The sequence below is a fragment of the Hypanus sabinus genome, chromosome 16 (assembly GCF_030144855.1).
Source record: "Hypanus sabinus isolate sHypSab1 chromosome 16, sHypSab1.hap1, whole genome shotgun sequence".
NCBI lineage: Eukaryota > Metazoa > Chordata > Chondrichthyes > Myliobatiformes > Dasyatidae > Hypanus > Hypanus sabinus.
In genome coordinates this window covers 67,927,647-67,946,259 of record NC_082721.1, presented here as the reverse complement: position 1 = coordinate 67,946,259, position 18,613 = coordinate 67,927,647, and the positions used below count along the sequence as shown (strand labels likewise).

Sequence of the window (18,613 nt, the reverse complement as noted above, 5' to 3'; positions counted from 1 at the left end):
CGGTGGGTAGGCCCTCTTCCAGAAGAGACACAGGCAGATGTGAGTGGCTCCATAGTTTAGTTCTGAAGGACAGCATAAGAATTCTCCCAATATTTACCCCAAATTACTAAACCAAATGAATTAACATTATCTCATTGCTCTTGAAGGGTTAAATCAGCTGTGCGCTCGAGCAACTGACTTCGGAAATGCTGCACTGGTGGAGAGTTTCCTGGGCTGCCCTGTGGTTTCACCCTACCTCATACTTCTGAAGTTCGTGATGCAGTCTGTCGATGTGCTGATTAGTTTCGACTATTCTGGGCTCAAGGCTGTTTGGATCTCCCATCTGTGGGTTCCGCTGATAGACATCTTTCATTTTATCCAATGCTTCTCTGTAAGAACAAAAAAAGACGTAACGTTAGTTCACGGAGTCCACTTCAACACTATGCCTGAGAGAGTCGGTCCCCATGCGGTTCAGGCCAGTGGTTTTCTGTAAGTACACACACCTTCACAACCCTGCTCGAGTAGTGAGCATCAGGCTGCCCAAACTTACATGGCAGAAGTCTCCGCCAAGCCTGACCCCATCAGTCACATCCGCAAGGTCACCTGGAGAGGAAATCATGGGTGGGTTCATCCCCTTCACAAGGGTGGGCACTTGTGTCAACCCAGTTGTAAACATGATGTTAACCAATCCATCTGTATCTTTGAATAGAAAAGGTGTCTATGTGACTGTGAATCTAGTGTGAGGGAAGTATGGGGGGGGGGGGGGTAAATGTCAGAGGTAGGTATTTTACACAGTGGTGGATACGTGGAATGTACTGCCGGGGTGGATGTAAGGGCAGATACATTAAAGACTCTTAGGTAGGCACAAGGATGACAGAAAAAATGGAATGCTATGTGGAGGGAACGGTTAGATTGATCTTAGAGGATGTGCTGGCACTAGAGAGGGCCCAGGGAAGGTTCAGAAGAATGACATTGGAATGAAAGGGTTAATGTATGAGGAGCACTTGATGGCTCCCTACCTCTACTCGCTGGAGGTGAAAAGAATGAGGGGGGGGGATCTCATTGAAACTTATCAAATATTGAAAGGCCTAGATAGAGTGGACATGGAGAGGATGTTTTCTATAGCGGGTGGTTCCAGGATCACAGGGGACAGCCTCAGAGTAGAAGGACGACCCTTTGGAACAGAGATCTGAAGTAACATCTTCCGTCAGAGGGTGGTGAATCTGTGGAATTCATTATCAAAGATGGCTGTAGAGGCCAAGTCAATGGGTATGTTTAAAGCGGCGGTTACTAGGTTCTTGATTACTAAGGGCGTCAAAGAATATGGGGGTCCATAGAAGAGGGTCCAGGGTGGATAACAAAGTAGCATGATGCAGACTCAATGGGCTGAATGACCATACTATGTCGTATGAACTATGGTATTAAAGGGTCAGCCCAACTTGGTGGGCTGAAAGGCCTGTACCGTACTGTTTCATTCCAGCAAGTCAGAAAGAGGAGCTGTCCAGACAGAATGGGACCGTGCGCCTGTTGCACAACAGTCTCTCTCTGTCTGCTTCTTTTCCAGAGAGGTAACAGTGATATAGGAGGGCCAGGGAAAGAGACATTATGTTCCAAAGAGGGGAGGAGCTGGCAGTCTGCCTAGTTGGCAGTCACCCAGCTATCATCTATTGAAGACGGGAGGTACAAGGTGGGAAAGTAGCACTCAGGAAAATAATTCCTCATAAGGTCTCTGTAAAAAGTAAGCTTTTAAATACTGAAAAAGAACGTGATATTTAATCAAGACGTTTTCTTGCTGATATCAAAACTCCATTACTTATCAGTTTGAGGTGTTTTGCAGCATTGAATTAACTACATGGAATGGCTGACAAGAGAAGAGACCAAATATTTCAGTGTTATGGTGCAGCTATGCTCCTATCAAAGAAAGCTAAATTAAAGGTTTGATATGAATCCCGATGAAGTTTTGAAATATCAACTGTTTATTCCTCTCCATAGACGCTGCCTGACCTGCTGAGTTCCTTCAACACTTTGTGTGTGTTGCCCTGGATTTCCAGCACCCGCAGAATCTCGTGTTTAAACTAAATGGCAGATCCGTTTCCCATTGAACTTTTTATCTCAAGCTGTGCGTGCGTGCACACACACACTACTGTTCTGATTTAGCATTTACCCAGCAGCAGTAACAGAGTAAAAGCACTCCTATGCAATACTCAACAAAACCAAAAAGTAACAAGTCAAAATACAAAAAGTACAAATTGGAGCAAGTCGGCAAATTTTCTTAAGTCGGGTTTCCTCTAGTCTGCAGCCTCACCAATTTTGTGTCAGCTTAGTCCAGGAGATACTCCCTCAGAAAACACAAGTACATGCTGAACTCGGTTAATTTAAAGAATTAAATGAAATATAATGAGCATCACTGGATGCACATCAACAGAGCAGAATAAATTCCTTACTGATAATACAGGGCTTGGCAATAATTGGTTTGTTTTCTGCTGAAAAACAATGTATAAAAAATCATAAGCAAGGATAATAGGGTAAGTCAGCTGTTGACATGTATTCAGCTGGAGTAACACCCAGCTCCCTGCCCAAGCTGAACAACCGGAGTTGCCTCCTTAAGCAACGATCTCAGAGGTTTAAGTGCTTATTTATAACAACTTCCAGTGACACAATGACCTGGAGCAGAGAGAACACGATGTGGAGAGCTTGCTTCCCATAGTGGGGAGTCTAGGACTAGAGAGCGCAGTCTCAAAATAGAACGTTCCTCTAGAACAGAGATGAGCAGGAATTTCTCCAGCCAGAGGGTGGTGAATCTGTGGAATTCATTGCCACAGACAGCTGTGGAGGCCAAGCCATTAGGCATATTTGCAGTGGAGGTTGATAGGTTCCTGAATAGTAAGCGCATCAGAGGTTACGGGGAGAAGGCAGGAGAATGGGGTTGAAAAGGGTCATACATCAGCCATGAAAAAATGGCAAAGATTCAGTGGGTCAATCAGCCTAATTCTGCTCCGGTATCATGTTGCTTTTTAGAATTACTATCAATCCAATAAGTAATTCTTCCCTGCATGGATCTGAAGGCCTGGTTCAGTGGTGGATCTATGCTGGCTTCAGTGGGAGAGGGAATTAAGCCGAAAATATTAACTCTATGTCTCTTTCCACAAATGCTGCCCGTTTCCATCATTTACTGGGATGGAACTGTATCACAGCTGCTAGCGTAACACTTTACTGCGGCAGCAACCCGAGTTCAATGCCGGCCACTGTCTCTAAGGAGTTTGTACTCTCTCCCCATGAGTGTGTGGCTTGTCTCCGGGTGCTCCAGTTTCCCTCTACATTCCAAAGACATAAGGCTTATGGTTAGTGAGCTGTGGGCTATGTTGCCACTGGGCTAATGTTGTTCTGTGTAAGAAAAGCTCTAAAAATAAACCAGCAAGTTGTAAGCTGGCGAGCCCAACATCAGTAATGGGAAAGTTAGTGGAAGATATTCTAAGGGACTGGATTTATAAGTATTTGGATAGCCATGGACTGATTAATCAGCACGGCTCTGTGCCTGGAAGGTCATGTCTACCCAATCTTATAGAGTTTTTTGAGGAAGTTACTAGGAAAGTTGAAGGCAAGGCAGGGGATGTTGTCTACATGGACTTTAGTAAGGTATTTGACAAGATCCCACATAGGAGATTGGTAGAGAAGGTTCAGTCACTCAACATTTAAGATGAGGTAGTAAATTGGATTAGACATTGGCTTTGTGGGAGAAGCCAGAGAGTGGCAGTAGATGGTTACCTCTCTTACTGGAGGCCTGTGACTAGGAAGAGCGCATCGGGGATCGGTGCTGTGTCATTTGTTGTTTGTCATCTATATCGATGATCTGGATGATAATGCGGTTAGCTGGATCAGCAAATGTGTAGATGACACCAAGATTGGGGGTGTAGAGGAAGGATATCATGGCTTGCAGTGGGATCTGGATCAGCTAGAAAAATGGCAGGTGGAATTTAATGCAGCCAAGTGTGAGGTGTTGTATTTAGGTAGGACCAACCAGGGTAGGTTTTACACAGCGAGCGGTAAGGCACTGAGGAGTGTGGTAGGACAAAGGGATCTGGGAACACAGGTTCATAATTCATTGAAAGTGGGTCACAGGTAGATGAGGCGTGAAGAAAGCTTTTGGCACGCCAGTCTTCATAAATCAAAGTACTGAGTACAGGAAATAGATGTTATGTTGAAGTTGTACAAGACACTGGTGAGGTCTAATTTGGAGTATTATGTGCAGTTTTGGTCACCTACCTGCAGGAAAGATGTAAGCAAGGTTGAAAGAGGGCAGAAAATTTACAAGGATGTTGCAGGGGAGTGAGAATGACTGGAAGAATTGGATCATTTTGGATCAATTAGATTGAATGGCGGAGCGGACTCAATGGGCTGAATGGCCTACTTCTGCTCCTATATCTTACGGTCTTATGGAAGCATGGCGAAATTTGAAGGCTGCCCCAGCAAATCCTTGAACTGTTTTGATCTTTGATGCAAAGTATTCCACCATATGTTTTGATATTTAAACATACATGCGACAAATAAAGCTAATCTTTAATTTATTACTTGAGTCGTGAGAATTCCTATTATTATGTTTTAGGAAAATAATACATTTATTGTTACCTGACTGGTACCTTCCAGGTCAAATAACACATCCTGGCCATCCATCCTGTCAGGGCAAGTCATGAAACCGAGAAAGTAAATCCACAAAGAGATTCTGTAGATGCTGGAAATCCAGAACAACACACACAAAATGCTGGTGGAACTCAGTAGGTAATGCAGCATTCGTGGAGAGAAATAGTCAATATTTCAGGCCGAGACCCATCATCCTGATGAGGAATCTTGGCCCGAAACATTGACTGCTAATTCATTTCCTTAAATGCTGCCTGACCTGCTGAGTTCCTCCAGCACCTTGTGTGTGTTACTGTCTGAACTCTGTCTGGGACAGAATATGCACATCACAACACACACTGATGGTTGAAAGTGCTCCTCCTGATCTGCTTCAAGTCTATCATCTGCTTACTGAACAGTGCAATGAAATAGAAGGATTGCTGAAACCTTGAGGTGCACAAAGTAGGTGAATTTGGATCAGGGGCAGAAAAAAAAATGCCAGTGGAACTCACAAGGTTGAGCAGCATCTGTGGGGAGAAAGGAACTGTTAACATTTCGGGTTAGTCCTGATGCAGGCATCTCGACCTGAAACATCAACAACTCCTTTCCCCCCAGATGCTGCTTGACTGGCTGAGTTCCTTCAGCAGATTGTTTGTTGGTCCAGTTTCCAGCACCCGCACCCTGTCCAAATTTGGATCAGAACACGTGTATTCCTGAATTTAGTTCAGATTCACCAAAGTTACCTCTGGTCAACTTGCTTCTGCAGCTCCTTGTTCAAGTCATCGATCTTCTGCTGAAGCTTTTTTCTGCGCTGCTCAGGTGGGAGGTGGCTGAAGTCTTCAGACACTGCCAGCTGCAGGGAGTAGAAGCCTGATCAGTGGCTGGAAAAACTGGGAAGAGGATCAAAGGTTTTGGCAGCAAAAGAACAATGGATCAAATGGATAATTGAACACTAAGCAAATCAGAGAGAAGGGTGGGGATGCAGAGAGTGCAGGGTTATCCTCATTTAACCAATGAACCTCTCCCACCCATTGACATGAGAAATAGATGTGCAGCTACTTTCAACTTGAGTCAGAAATAGATAAATTCCACTCTGTGAGCCTCACTCTCCTGGACAAGTGAAGTGGCATGAAAGCGTTCTTTAAATTTAAGTGAACTGGTATTGTTTTACTCGATAAACTTGACATTTTTTCTAATGCTGTACTGATAGATTTTCAAAATCACAATCCAATTTAGCAACATTCTCCCCCCACCCCCCCCCACTACTCTCAGTCCTTATCTTGGATCCTTGGAAAATTCGGGAGGCTTCAATAAATTTTGCCTCAAAAGTTATTTGCTCTGTGAACGTTGAACCATCCAGATCCTGAGTTCACTTTAAAAAAACGTTACCATGTGCCTCATCTTTGTGCAAGGCACAGGGATCGATAAACATCAGGAAAACCCAGCCAATAACCGAGTTTATCACACTACATACCAAACTTCACATCCTTTATCAGCAGCATCTTTAGATCCAGCCCTACACTGGAATTCACAGCAAACAAGATTTAATTTGTTTTTTTACAGACAAAAATCTCATGTGTGTTTTCAGAAAATGTGAGCCACTTTTATCCATTAAAATATGAACATCACTCCCCTACTCTTTTGTCAGAAGTCAGAAGAAATGTCTGTGGATTCAGAAAGGTGCAGTTTGACCACTCTCCATTGCACATCAATGGCTCTGCTGTGGAGAGTGAACAGCAGAAAGTTCCTTGATGTGCATGTAAAGGACAGTCTGACCTAGATGCACAACACGTCCTCGCTAGTCAATATGGAACAGCAGCATCTGCACTTTATGAGAAGCTTATAGGCTCCCTGACCCCATTCTAACAACCTTCTACAGCAGCATCGTCAAGAGTGTCCTGTCTGGCTGCATCACGTATGGCGCGGAAGCTGCAAGGCATCAAGACTCTGCAGAGGATTGTGAAAACCACCAAGGGGATCACTGGGGTTTCCCCCCATCTGTGACATTTACCAGGACAGTTGTAGATGTAGGGCCCAAAGCTTTGTTGGGGATCCCTACCACCCATCCCAATATCTCTTTGACCCACCACCATCAGGAAGGAGGAACAGCAGCACCAGGACTCAGACTGCCAGACTGGGTGACAGCTTCTTCCCTCGGGCTGCGAGACTAACGAATACCGAGGTTTTGGTCACTAGGACAGTGAGCTGTTCACCGCGCTGTTTAATGTTTACCTGCAGTGCACACTACATGCATTTTGAACTATATTTTATAAACTTATGGTAACATTTGTTTTGCGTGCTGTGTGTGATGGCCTGGGGGAATGTTGTTTTTGTTTGGTTGTATATATGTGCACTCTGACTGTGCAGCAACAGGCTTCCTTTGGACTGCAGTGACCTACTCCAGTTGCAGGTCACCTCAGGGGGAGGGGTAAAGTGCATCCAGAGCAGGGACCACCACACCAAGTAGCTTCCATCTACAGTGAAGGAGATGTCAAGCCAGCAACGATTACTGGGGATTCCAGGTTAGGGTTGCAGGTGGTTTACGTGCCTACGCTAGTGACTGTATTGCCTTCCTGGGAATAGAGTTAAGAACAGAAGTGGGAGGCTGCAGAGGGAACATGAAGAGGCAGAGGTTATTCTCCATATTGGTGCCACAACATAGATGGAGAAAGGGATGAGGAGAGTTTAAGGAATTGAGAAAGATTAACAATCAAGACCTCACAGAATCTGACAGCTCTTACCTTATTCATGCAAACCATAGTGCCTACCTACACTAATCCCATTTGCCTGCATCAAACCCAAATCCCTCCATGTCTTTCCTATCCGAGAAACTGTCCTTTAAACACTACTTTCATCACTTTCTCTGGTAGCTCCTTCCAGACAATCATCACTCTATGTGTGGAAAATCAGACTTCTCTGATCTTGTTCAGTTTTTTCCCTTAGAATCTTAAATCTGTGCCCTCTAGTTTCAGACTTCCCTGCCTTGGGGAAAAAAAAGATTCTAATAATCTCTCCTATGTACCTCATAATTTAATAAAACTCACCCTCAGCCTCCATTCTTCCTGTCGTGTAGCAAACAGAACCGGACAGAACACACTGCCCCCAATGGCTTCCTCGTCAATCATTAGCCCATCCTCATACCCTGTCAAGTCACATACTTCAGAAAACCTACCCACATTCACTTAATATTCCTTCCCTATCTAAACTCATTGCCCCAAGGTCATTTTTGTCAGTATTGGGAAAGCTAAAATCCCCTACGATTCTGCAACCCACCTACATATTTGCTCCTGCTGACTGGGGAGGGGTCTATATGTAACCCCAAAGTGACCACCCCTTTCATATTCCTAATTCCATCTCTATAGCTTCATTGGCCAATTCTTCCAAGATATCTTGAGTATTGCTGTGATACTTTATTTGATAACTAGTGCAACAGCCACCTCCCATTTTGCAAACCCTTGCTCATGCCTTAAACAGACAGACATAATTCATTGATCCTGAGGGAAATTGGGTTTCGTTACAGTCACACCAAGAATAGTGTAGAAATATAGCAATATAAAACCATAAATAATAAGTAAATTATGCCAAACATCTATAGTCTAGAAATGGAAATGTCTGTCCTGCCCTCCCTCCAGCCATGGTTCCGACAGTGGAAAGCCCATATCAGAATGTTGATAGCATAGGTAAACACTGGCCTTGCTGGTCACTGGCCTCCGAGCATGAGAGGGGGCCTGGACCGTGGATGTCGTTACAGAAATAGGCCCTTTCAGCCATACATTGTCCATGCCAACCAGGATGCTTATCTGCTAATCCAATTTGCCTGCATCAGGCCTGAATCTCTCTATGCCTTTTGAGAGCCAGTATAGGAGGAAAAACTTAAAATTCCACTGTACACATCTGCTTATATGCTTGTCCTTTCATTTCCTGTTTATTATTGGGTGGCATTTGTGTCACCCAGAATGTCCAAACTGCGCTCTTAATCCTAATTCCAACAAGCCTCACTGACTAATCAGGATCACATTTAGTATCACTGGCAAATGCCATGAAACTTCTTGTTTCGCAGGAGTGGTACAGTGCAATACGTAATAAAAATATATAAATTACAAAAAGAATGAAATAAATAGTGCAAAAATAATGAAAAAAATACTGAGGTAATATCAAAAAGGAAAGAGAAGATTTAAAAAAAGATTAAGAGGTCCTGTAGTGGGGAACTCTAGGACCAGAGGGCACAACCTCAGAATAGATGTCCCATTAGAACAGAGATGAAGAGGAATTTCTTTAATCAAAGGGTGGTGAATCTGTGAAATTCACTGACACAGGCAGCTGCAGAGGCCAAGCAATTGGGCATATTTAAAGTGGAAGTCGATAGGTTCTTGATTAGTGAGGGTGTCAAAGGTTATGGGTAGAAGCAGGAGAATGAGGTTGAGAGGGATAATGAATCTGCCATGATGGAATGATGGAGCATATTTGACGAGGTGATTGGCATAATTCTGCTCCCACGTCTTATGGCAGGAAAGCAGCATCTATCATCAGGGACCCCCACCACAGAGGTGATGCTCTCTTCTCACTGCTGCCATCCACAGGAGCCTCAGGACCCACACCAGCAGGTTTGGGTACAGTTATTACCCCTCAACCATCAGGCCCTTGAACCCAAAGGGAGATCTTCACGCAATTTCACTCGCCCCACCACAAACTATGGACCCACTTTCAGTGACTCTTCATCACATACCCTTGTTTTGTATTTGCACGGTTTGTTGTCTTCTGCACACTGGTTGTCTACCGTATTGCTGCCGTCTTTCATTAATTCCACTACGGTTATTAGATTTATTCAGTATGCCCACAAGAAAATCAATCTCAAGGTTGTTAGTGTCCTGACGAAGGGTCTCGGCCCGAAACGTCGAGTGTTTCTCCCTATAGATGCTGCCTGGCCTGCTGTGTTCCACCTGCATTTTGTGTGTGCTGCTTGAATTTCCAACATCTGCAGATTTCCTTGAGTTTGCTCAAGGTTGTATTTGATGACATAAATGTACTTCAATAATAAATTTACTTTGAACTTTGGTGTTATGGTCTTATATATACGCAGACCAGAAGAAACAAATATTTTAGACAAAGGGTACAAGATAATCTAAGGTGCACTGTAGATCTGATGTATATTAAAAAAAAATGTAGGTGAATATTTATTGTGATTAATCACATACAATCACAATGTTGGAACCATGAATCCGGCTAAGAGAAAAGGAATGGGTGAATGCTCATTATTCCAGCATACAAGGTGTTCAGGAAAAACAGGGAAGAGGAATGTGGGCAGAGAACTGCAGCGCTGAGGAGGATACTGCAGTACCGAGGAGGGAGGATGTCCTGGAGGAATCACGGATAGAACTGCTTGGAAACAATGGAGGTGGGACGTCTGTTGGCTGCCAACAAGCGAGGAAGACAGGCACCACCTTCAACAAGACAAACAGGCAGGGAGAATGGGCAAGAGAGGAAGCAGATAAAATTTAATGCAAACAAAATTCATGCTTTACATCTGTATAAAGAATGAAAAAGTAAATTATAATTTAGAGACACAATTCTCAAAGGGAAAAGAGATCTGGGGGGGATATATGGGGATAGCTCCTTGAAAATAGTAGGTTGAGAAAGTAATTGAAGCATTTAGTACCTCTGCTTTATAAACAGAGGTGAAGATAAGGATTAACTGTTTTTGTCACATGTATCAAAACATCAAAATATACAGTGAAGCAGACACAAAATGCTGGAAGAACTCAGGAAGTATCAATTGAGAGGAATAAATAGTGAACTGTTCAGGCCAAGTCCCTCCTTCAGGAAATATACAGTGAAATGGATTCTTTGTGTCAATAACCGACACAGCCTGAGGATGTTCTGGGGGCAGCTGCACGTGGTGCCATGCCTCTGGCGCCAACCAGCATGCCCACAACTTACCAACCCCAAGCCACAGATCTTTGGAATGTAGGAGGAAACCAGAGAAAACCCACATGGTCACAGGGGGAAAGCAGAGCCTCCTTACAGACAGTGGCAAGAACTGGACCCGGTCAATGGCGCTGTAATAGCGTCACGCTAACCGCTGTGGTAATGTGCCGCCCAACACGGTGGCCTGACACACAGTAGAGTATAATATCAAGGAGGGTCCATAGCAATCAGTGCAATACTACTGCAGCCTGGGGCATCGGAGTTTGAAACTCAGCTCCGGTATCCTCTGTAAGCAAGTTTATAAGTTCCTTCATGTGTGTGCGTGGGTTTCCTCTGGGTGCTCCAGTTCACTCCCACAGCAAGATGCATCGGTTGGTGGGCTAATTGGTCATTGTAAATTGTCCCGTGATTAGGCTGGGGTCAAACTGGTGGGCTGTTGGGTGGTGCAGCTTATAGGGCTGAAGGGCCAATTCTGCGTTGTATTTCTAAACAAAATAAACAAGTCTTAAAGGCATCAGGTTCATTTGTGGGCACCAAGCCTTAGGACAAACATGGAGACTATGGAGAGGCTACAAAAAAGATTTTCCAAAATTGTTCCTGAGAGGAGGAGAGGACGGGTTCTAGACATATGGACACATGTCAGAAACTGGATCAACATCCCAAAACACGGGAGGAACTCATCAGATCATGCAGCATTTATGGAGAAAAAACAACTCCCTGTGTTTCAGGTCTTTCTGCCCGTGTGTCCGATGGTGGGGATGATCTCCTTGAAATAGAAGAGGCTGTGAGGGCATTTGAAATATCACAAATTTGCCTTTTCCTCAGGGGTGACACACTGAAACCCTAGTCTTTGATTTAGAGGATGCACCCCTGAGTACACAGCCTAAGGCAGCGCAGTTGGTGTCTAACAGCAACACAGACCCCTGTGGCCTCGAGTGCCGTTTGCACATTCTTGCCCTGACTGCCAGGGCTTCTTCCAGCTGCTCCGGTTTCCTCTCACACCTCAGAGACGTGCAGGTCCGGTGAGCTTATTTGCTGCAATAGGTTACCTCTCATGTGCAGGTAAGTGGCAGTGCGGGAGACTGATGAGAAGATGGGCAGGGATTTAAAAAGCCACTGCAAAGAAACGGGTAACGGGCAGCACAGATGCAGTGTGCCAGAAGGCCAGGTTTTGCATAATGTCACTTTGCAATTCCAGTTAAAGTCATGAAGGGCAAAAATGGAAAAAGAAAAAGTTAATGTTTCATTAACGGAAAAGGCTGCATATGTAAACAACTGGCAAAAGCAAAATGAGGAAACATCTTGTAACACAATGAGTATCCAGTGTTTGGGATGACTGTTGGGGTAGCAGTTTCTAAAGCTAAAGTAAATCCATTATCAAAGTACGTATACATTCAGGGCCACATTATTAGGTACACCTGCTCATTAATGCAAATATCTAAATCACGTAATCACGTGGCAACAACTCAGTGCATAAAAGCATGCAGACATGGTCAAGAGGTTCAGCTGTTGTTTAGACCAAACATCAGAATGGGGAAGAAATGTTGAGTGACTTAGACCATGGAATGATTGTTGGAGCCAGACGGGGTGGTTCGAGTATCTCAGAAACTGCTGACAAACTGGGATTTTCACGCTCGGCGGTCTCTAGAGTTTACAGAGAATGGTGCAAAAAAACCAAAAAAGCCTCCAGTGAGCAGCTGTTCTGTGGGTGACAATGCCTTGCTAATGAGTGAGATCAGAGGAGAATGGCCAGACTGGTTCAAACTGGCAGGAAGGTGACAGTAATTCAAATAAGACAGCATTACAACTGTGGTGTGCAGAAGAGCATCTCTGACACACAACACATTGAACCTTGAAGTGGATGGACTACAGAAGCAGAAGACCACGGTCACTTTATTCAAACAGGAGGCGCCTAACTGAGCCATTGAGTGTATGTCACCAAGTATTATCATGAGATTCATTTACTTGCAGGCAAGAAAGGAAATAAAGGGAATGAAAATTACAATAGAATTTATGAAAAGTATACTTAAACAACCAATGTGCAAAAGAAGAAAAACTGAGCAAATTAAAAAAAATAATAAATAACAAAAAGATTATGAGTTGTAGAGTCCTTGAAAGTTAGTCTGTAGGTTGTGGTATCAGTTCAGAGTTGAGGCCAGTGAAGTTATCCACACCATTTCAGGAGCCTGACAGTAGCAGGGTGGTAACTGTTCCTGAAGTTAGTGTTGTGGGACATAAAGCTCCTGTATCTCCTGCCCAATAGCAGTGAGGAGAAGACTGCATGGCCTGGATGGTGGAGGTCCTTGATGAGAGACATTGCTTTTTTGTGGCAACGCTTCATGTAAATGTGCTCCATGGTGGAGAGGCCTTTGCCTAAGATGGTCTGGGCTGATTCCACCACTTTTTTCATCCCTGGGCATCAGCGCTTCCACACCAGGCAACTAGTCAGGATCCTCTCCTCTGTGCATCTATAGAGGTGGAGGCAGATTCGATTTGAGCGCCTACGTGGGAACCTGGATAAGTACTGAAAGGAAAACAACCAATGTGCTGAAGAAGAAAAATCAGAAAAGAATGGGGAAGTTAGCAGGGGAAGTGGGAATAGCTAGCTTGATTTAACTCTCAGCCAGTACCGACTTGATGCCCCAAAAAGCAGCTTCTGTGCCCCAACCGTTCAGTGGTGTGACTCATTTGCTTGCTCAGGAGAAATTAGGGCTGGCCAGCAAGGTTCACATCCTGCAATAAACCGATTTTCCTTACACCTGCCTTCTGCTTACCCCAGGGGGCACTTGCAGACTTACCTGCCGTGATGCAGGGTATCGACCAGAACATGGACAATTCCTCCCACCCACCCCACCACAGTTCCTACAGCAGCTTTGCCTGTTGTTCCATTCTGCATCTGCACTCGCTGCTGTCTCCAAGTTTTATTTTAATGACAATCTCCTGAGCTGGTTTTCATCAGCTGAAGAATTACTTTTCCCTCACACCCACCAACCCCCTCCCACACCTTCCCTTCCCCAGCCCCCCTCCCTCCCCTAAATCAAGCTCTCTCACACCTCACCTATCCCCTCCCCAGAGCCTTCTCCCTCAGCCCTCCCCATCCCTTCTTCTCACGCTCCTCCTAAATCAAACCCTCTCACATCTCATCTCCCCCCATGCAAGCCTCACTTAAAACCAAATTCCCCTTTCTCACCTCCCCTCACGGACCCTGCTCCCAAAATACCTTCCCTATCCCCTCCCCTCACTCAAACCCTCCTTCCTCACACCTTCCCTATTCCCTCCCCCAGACTCTCCTCCCTCAACACCTCCCCTGTCCCCTCCTCTCACTTCCCCTAAATCAAATCACTTTCACACCTCACCCTCCTCTGTCACCCTTCATACCTATCTGCCTTCCACCTCCCCTACCCCTCTCCCACCCCCAACACTTAACCTACCACCTCCCCTCATGGCTGGACCACCTCCTCCCCCTCACAGTGGCCCAGTCAGTCCATGAGAAGACATATAGAGAGGACGTAAAATGGCTTATAGAATGGCACAAACACAATAACTTGTATCTCAACATGGACAAGATCAAAGAGATAATTGTGGACTTTAGGAGGGTGCAGACTGACCACTCCATCACTGCATATGAACAGCTCCCCTGTGGACAGAGTTGGGAGCACCGTATTTCATCTGTTATGAGCAGAGAGACAACATCTGCCGGAAGTAAATTCCTTGTATGTGTACAGGTACTTGGTGATTAAAGTCTGATTCTGATTTCTGGGAGTGCACATATTGGACGATCCGACCTGGTCCCTCAACACCACCTCTTTTGTCAAGAAAGCACAGCAGCATCTCCACTTCCTGACAAGCATGAGGCGAGTGAGATCTCCCCCACCCCCCCCATTCTCACCAATTTTTACGGGAGCATCATCGAGCGTCCTGACCAGCTGCATCATCATCTGGTACGGGATTTACAAGACATCTGACCACAAGTTCCGACAAAGTATTGCGAGGACTGCTGAGAGGATCACTGAGTCTCTCTTCCACCCGTCAGCGATACTTATCAGGATGACTGTGAACACGCTATCAATTATCCCTCCCACCTGTCCAACAATCTCTTTGAGCCCTACCATCAGGCAGCAGGTACCGTAGCATTAGGACAAGTCCTGATAAGATGGGAAACAGCTTCTTCATCCAAGTCATAAGACTACTGAACTCCTTGCTACCAGTCAGGTCTTAACACTCATAAAGTGCCAGTAGCATTATACGGTTTACTTTTTAAACTTGTGTCGTAAAGGCACCTTAATATTTGCTAATTTACTAGTGGTAATATTGCTTTATATGTAACATGCGTGAGTTAAACGTACTGAGTCGTGCACCTTCTTCCGGAAGAGCATCGTTTCCTTTGGCACTGTACATGCGTATAGTTGAATTAAAATGAACTTTAATTTGAACTCCCCCTCACACCTCACCTACCCCCTCCCCAATCACCCCTCCTCTCACACTTCTCCACATTTTCCTACCTAGCTTTAAATCATCACTGCTGGGGACACAGGAAGTCCACAGACCTTAGTACTTCCAGATTGAAGCCCAAGCCAGCTCTACAGGGCCCCGCGACTAGAGCAACAAGCCACTGCATTTTTCCCTCCCAGCCTGGGTGTGTTGGGATGATGCGGACACATGAAAGAAGATCAAGATAAGAAACTAGAATAAAAGGGTCTTGAGAATAGGCGTGTCTGTGTCTCAGGCACGAGGCAATGCCTACTTTTACTAACTTTCAATCACACAAAAGGCCCTAGTTTCCAAATAGAATAATGGGTATCAGGTGGTTAAAGAAATGAGTACTAAAAGCAAAACCTTTTTAAAACTTGTTTTCGTTCTGGACACGCCTTGCTGGAAGCAGTACTCTCTGTGTCAATTACACTCCCTTTATGTGCACATGAACTGAACTGGTAAGTGTGAGGTGTCATTGATTCCCAGAGTAACAGAAGCAGAGCTGATCTTACAGATAAGATCACAGAGGGGGCACAGATTGGGTGAATACAATCAAGTTTGGTTTTTTGCCCAGTGTTCAGGAATCAAGAACCAGAGAAGAGATTTAATTGGAACCTGAGAGACAAGCTTTTCCTCCCAGACCAGTCAGTATATGGAACGAGCTGCCAGACGAAGTGACTGTGGAAGGTATACGAACAATATTTAAAAGATGCACGGGTAGGAAAATTTTAAGAAGGCTATAGCCCAAACGTGGGCAAATGTGACTTCTTCAACGTGGACCAGGTGGACTGAGGGGCTTGTTTCCACGCCGATGGTTATGACTGTAAGAGGAGTACTGGTAGAATTGATCTGACAGCTAGCTCAGACTGGACGGGCTGAACAGTGTCCTGTGTCATAAGGGTGTGTGGTGCACAGAACAGGATACATCAACACAGCAGGGGTCTAATGATGTTCATAACAGGTTTTACATAACTTCCTAGCTTTTATTTTGTTCAGAGTCTGTTAACAAAGCCAAGAATATGGGAGTTCCAACCCCGAGCAGCTATTTGAAACTGCCACCTGTATTGTCCATTGCTTCTTCATAATACATCATCACTGCTAACTTGTTTTGCTGCATAGCTGCACAGAAGTGGTATCTATTCTTTTTTTTCTCTTGGATTTTACTCATAAACCCAGACACATGACATCTGGCAGGAAACGGTGAATGCAACCAGAATAGCATGAAGCTCTTCCACGTGGTCCTAGTGCCTGCCAGATTTCATAACACAAAGCACTGAAGTTAGTGACACATCAGTAGCTTTTCCCCTGTCCTCTACCCTCCAATTCGCTGACCCAAAAAATCATGAAAATATCCAATAGTTACATAAATGGTCATATTTTACAGCACACTCCTAGATCATCTCCAAGCATGCACAGAATTCCAATGGACCAAATCACTTCCTAGCAACTGATACATGAAATTCCTTCCCGACCCAATCAAAACACATAAGAGGATATCCCAGGACATGGCTGGAATGGTTCTTTTAATTTAAAAAAAATTAAATCAATGTGGAAACATCCTCAAGTTTCTTATATTTTCCTATGATTTTGGAAGAGGCCATTTGGTCCATCATGCCTGTGCAAGTTTTCACTTCAAAAATTTCCCTCCTGCTCATTCTCTCTTGCAGAGATTCCCGATTCTCTAACTCCATAATTCAAAGCCATTTCTAGCCCTCTTCCCATGTCAATGGCTATATGTTATTAGGAGCTTGAGATCTGGTAAAACAAAAACCCTGGCAAATTTCTACAGATGTACAAGGTGGAACATTCCAACTGGAAGCATCACTGCTGTGTATGGAGAGGCCCAATGCACAGGGTTAAAGGAGGCTGCAGAGAGTGGCAATCAGCCAGCTCCATCACGGGCACAACCCTTCCCACCATCGAGGACACCTTCAAAAGGTAGTGCCTCAAGAATCTGACATCCATCACTAAGGATCCTCACCATCTGGGACATGCCTTCTCTTTACTACCATCAGGAAGGAGGTACAGGACCCTAAAAACCCACATTCAATATTTTAATAACAGCTTCTTCCCCTCTGAATGGCCCGTTAACACTACCTCCCTATCCTGCTTTCAGACTAGTTGTTTTTTGTAACTTGCTGCAATCTTTTGTGCTTACACAAAATAAAAAATTTCCCGACCCATGTCAGTGACAATAAACCTGATTCTGAATTCCATGCTCTCTTTCCCCACACCTTCTGAGGTGCTGTCAGTTCTGAGTGTTAGTGGACAGTTCATAAGGAGTTAGATGAACTGAAAAGGGGTGGATATAGACAGATGGTTTATGCTGTTCGAAACACGTGCACTGGTCTGTTGGGACTGTGCGTTATCCTGCCAAGGAAAGAAAACAAACATTCTAAGTTTGTGGATGATCCTGAACTGACGTAATTGAAGCAAAAGGAAGATGTACGGCCAAATAGAGAGGATTTGATGGGACAAATGGCCTAATTCTACTCCTATGTCTGGGAGATAAGGAGTAATGGGTACAGTAATGAGAATGAGTGGAAACAGCAAAGAGAAGGATTGTGTAATAATGCTAGAATCCATGAGACTAAACTTTGTACTGTAAAGGGCTTTCTTGTGCTCAACCGTGTATGCATTCCAGCGTACTCTGCAGTTAAAACCGCTGGAGGAGGAATAACTGTGTGCCAGTTTCCTGATTTTAATCTATCCACTGACAGCTGACTGTGGTAAAGTTTAGCAAAAATATTGTTGGTAACACTCAGCTGGACGGGCAGTCTCTCAGGAGAGAGAAACAAGGTTTGGCGTCAATGACTTTTCATCAACAAGCTAAGGCGCTCATTTTGTGACAAGATGCCGGACACCCAGAGAAACACAGAGAAAGTGCTGCATGACTTCAGCAGGTCAAGCAGCATTTTTGGAAAGGGACAGACAGTCGACATTTCAGGCCATGACCCTTCATCGGCACTGGGGGGGGAGGGGGAGGAAGCCAGAATGAGAAGGTGGGGAGGGGACGACAGGGATAAAGTGAGGAGCTGCAAGGAGAGAGCTAGAAAAGGTAAAGGGCTGAAGAAGAAGAAATAGGAGAGGGCAGTGAGGTAGACTAGCTGGCGACAGAGTGGATGAAATGGAGCGAGAGGCTGCAACAATTCGGCAAGAATTTACCTGCTTTTCACATTGAAGGCCCAGTTCTGACTAATGAAATAGTCATATTGATTACATCTGAATAAGCTATTGTATTATTGTTAAAACCCCCAAACGTATTAATCACCTGGGAGTCTGTACTACAGGAAACCATCTGCAACAGTGAAAGATCAAAGTTACTCTAGACTACAGGTTAAGAATTGGGAGTTCATTTCTTCTACCATTTTCAAGAAATAATAGTACTCCTTTTTCCAGTTATCCCTAGTTTAAAAGATATACCATGCTCTTCTGGAAAATGCCTGTCCTGGGGTTGAAAGGCAATGTGTAGGTGGGAGGGAGGGACAAGGCTTGTTTTGCTACTCTAGTGCAGTGTTCTCTGTTATTCTGCCAAACACTGCGGACATGCTGTGTTGGCACTGGAATGTGGAGACGTTTGGGGGGATGGCTTCAGCACATCCTCAGGTTGTGCTGCTTGTTA

At 44.6% G+C, this 18,613-nt stretch overlaps 1 protein-coding gene across 1 annotated transcript in view; it reads right to left on the bottom strand.

Annotated features, from left to right (window-relative positions):
* The window catches only part of LOC132406403 (cdc42-interacting protein 4-like), a 172,658-nt gene that overhangs the window by 22,755 nt on the left and 131,290 nt on the right, over positions 1-18,613 (bottom strand). The window contains exons 10-11 of the mRNA XM_059992040.1: positions 5,337-5,446; positions 236-368 (exon numbers count right to left, since the gene is read on the bottom strand). Coding sequence (XP_059848023.1) covers positions 236-368; positions 5,337-5,446 — 243 coding nt within the window. The remainder of the gene's footprint in view (positions 1-235; positions 369-5,336; positions 5,447-18,613) is intronic.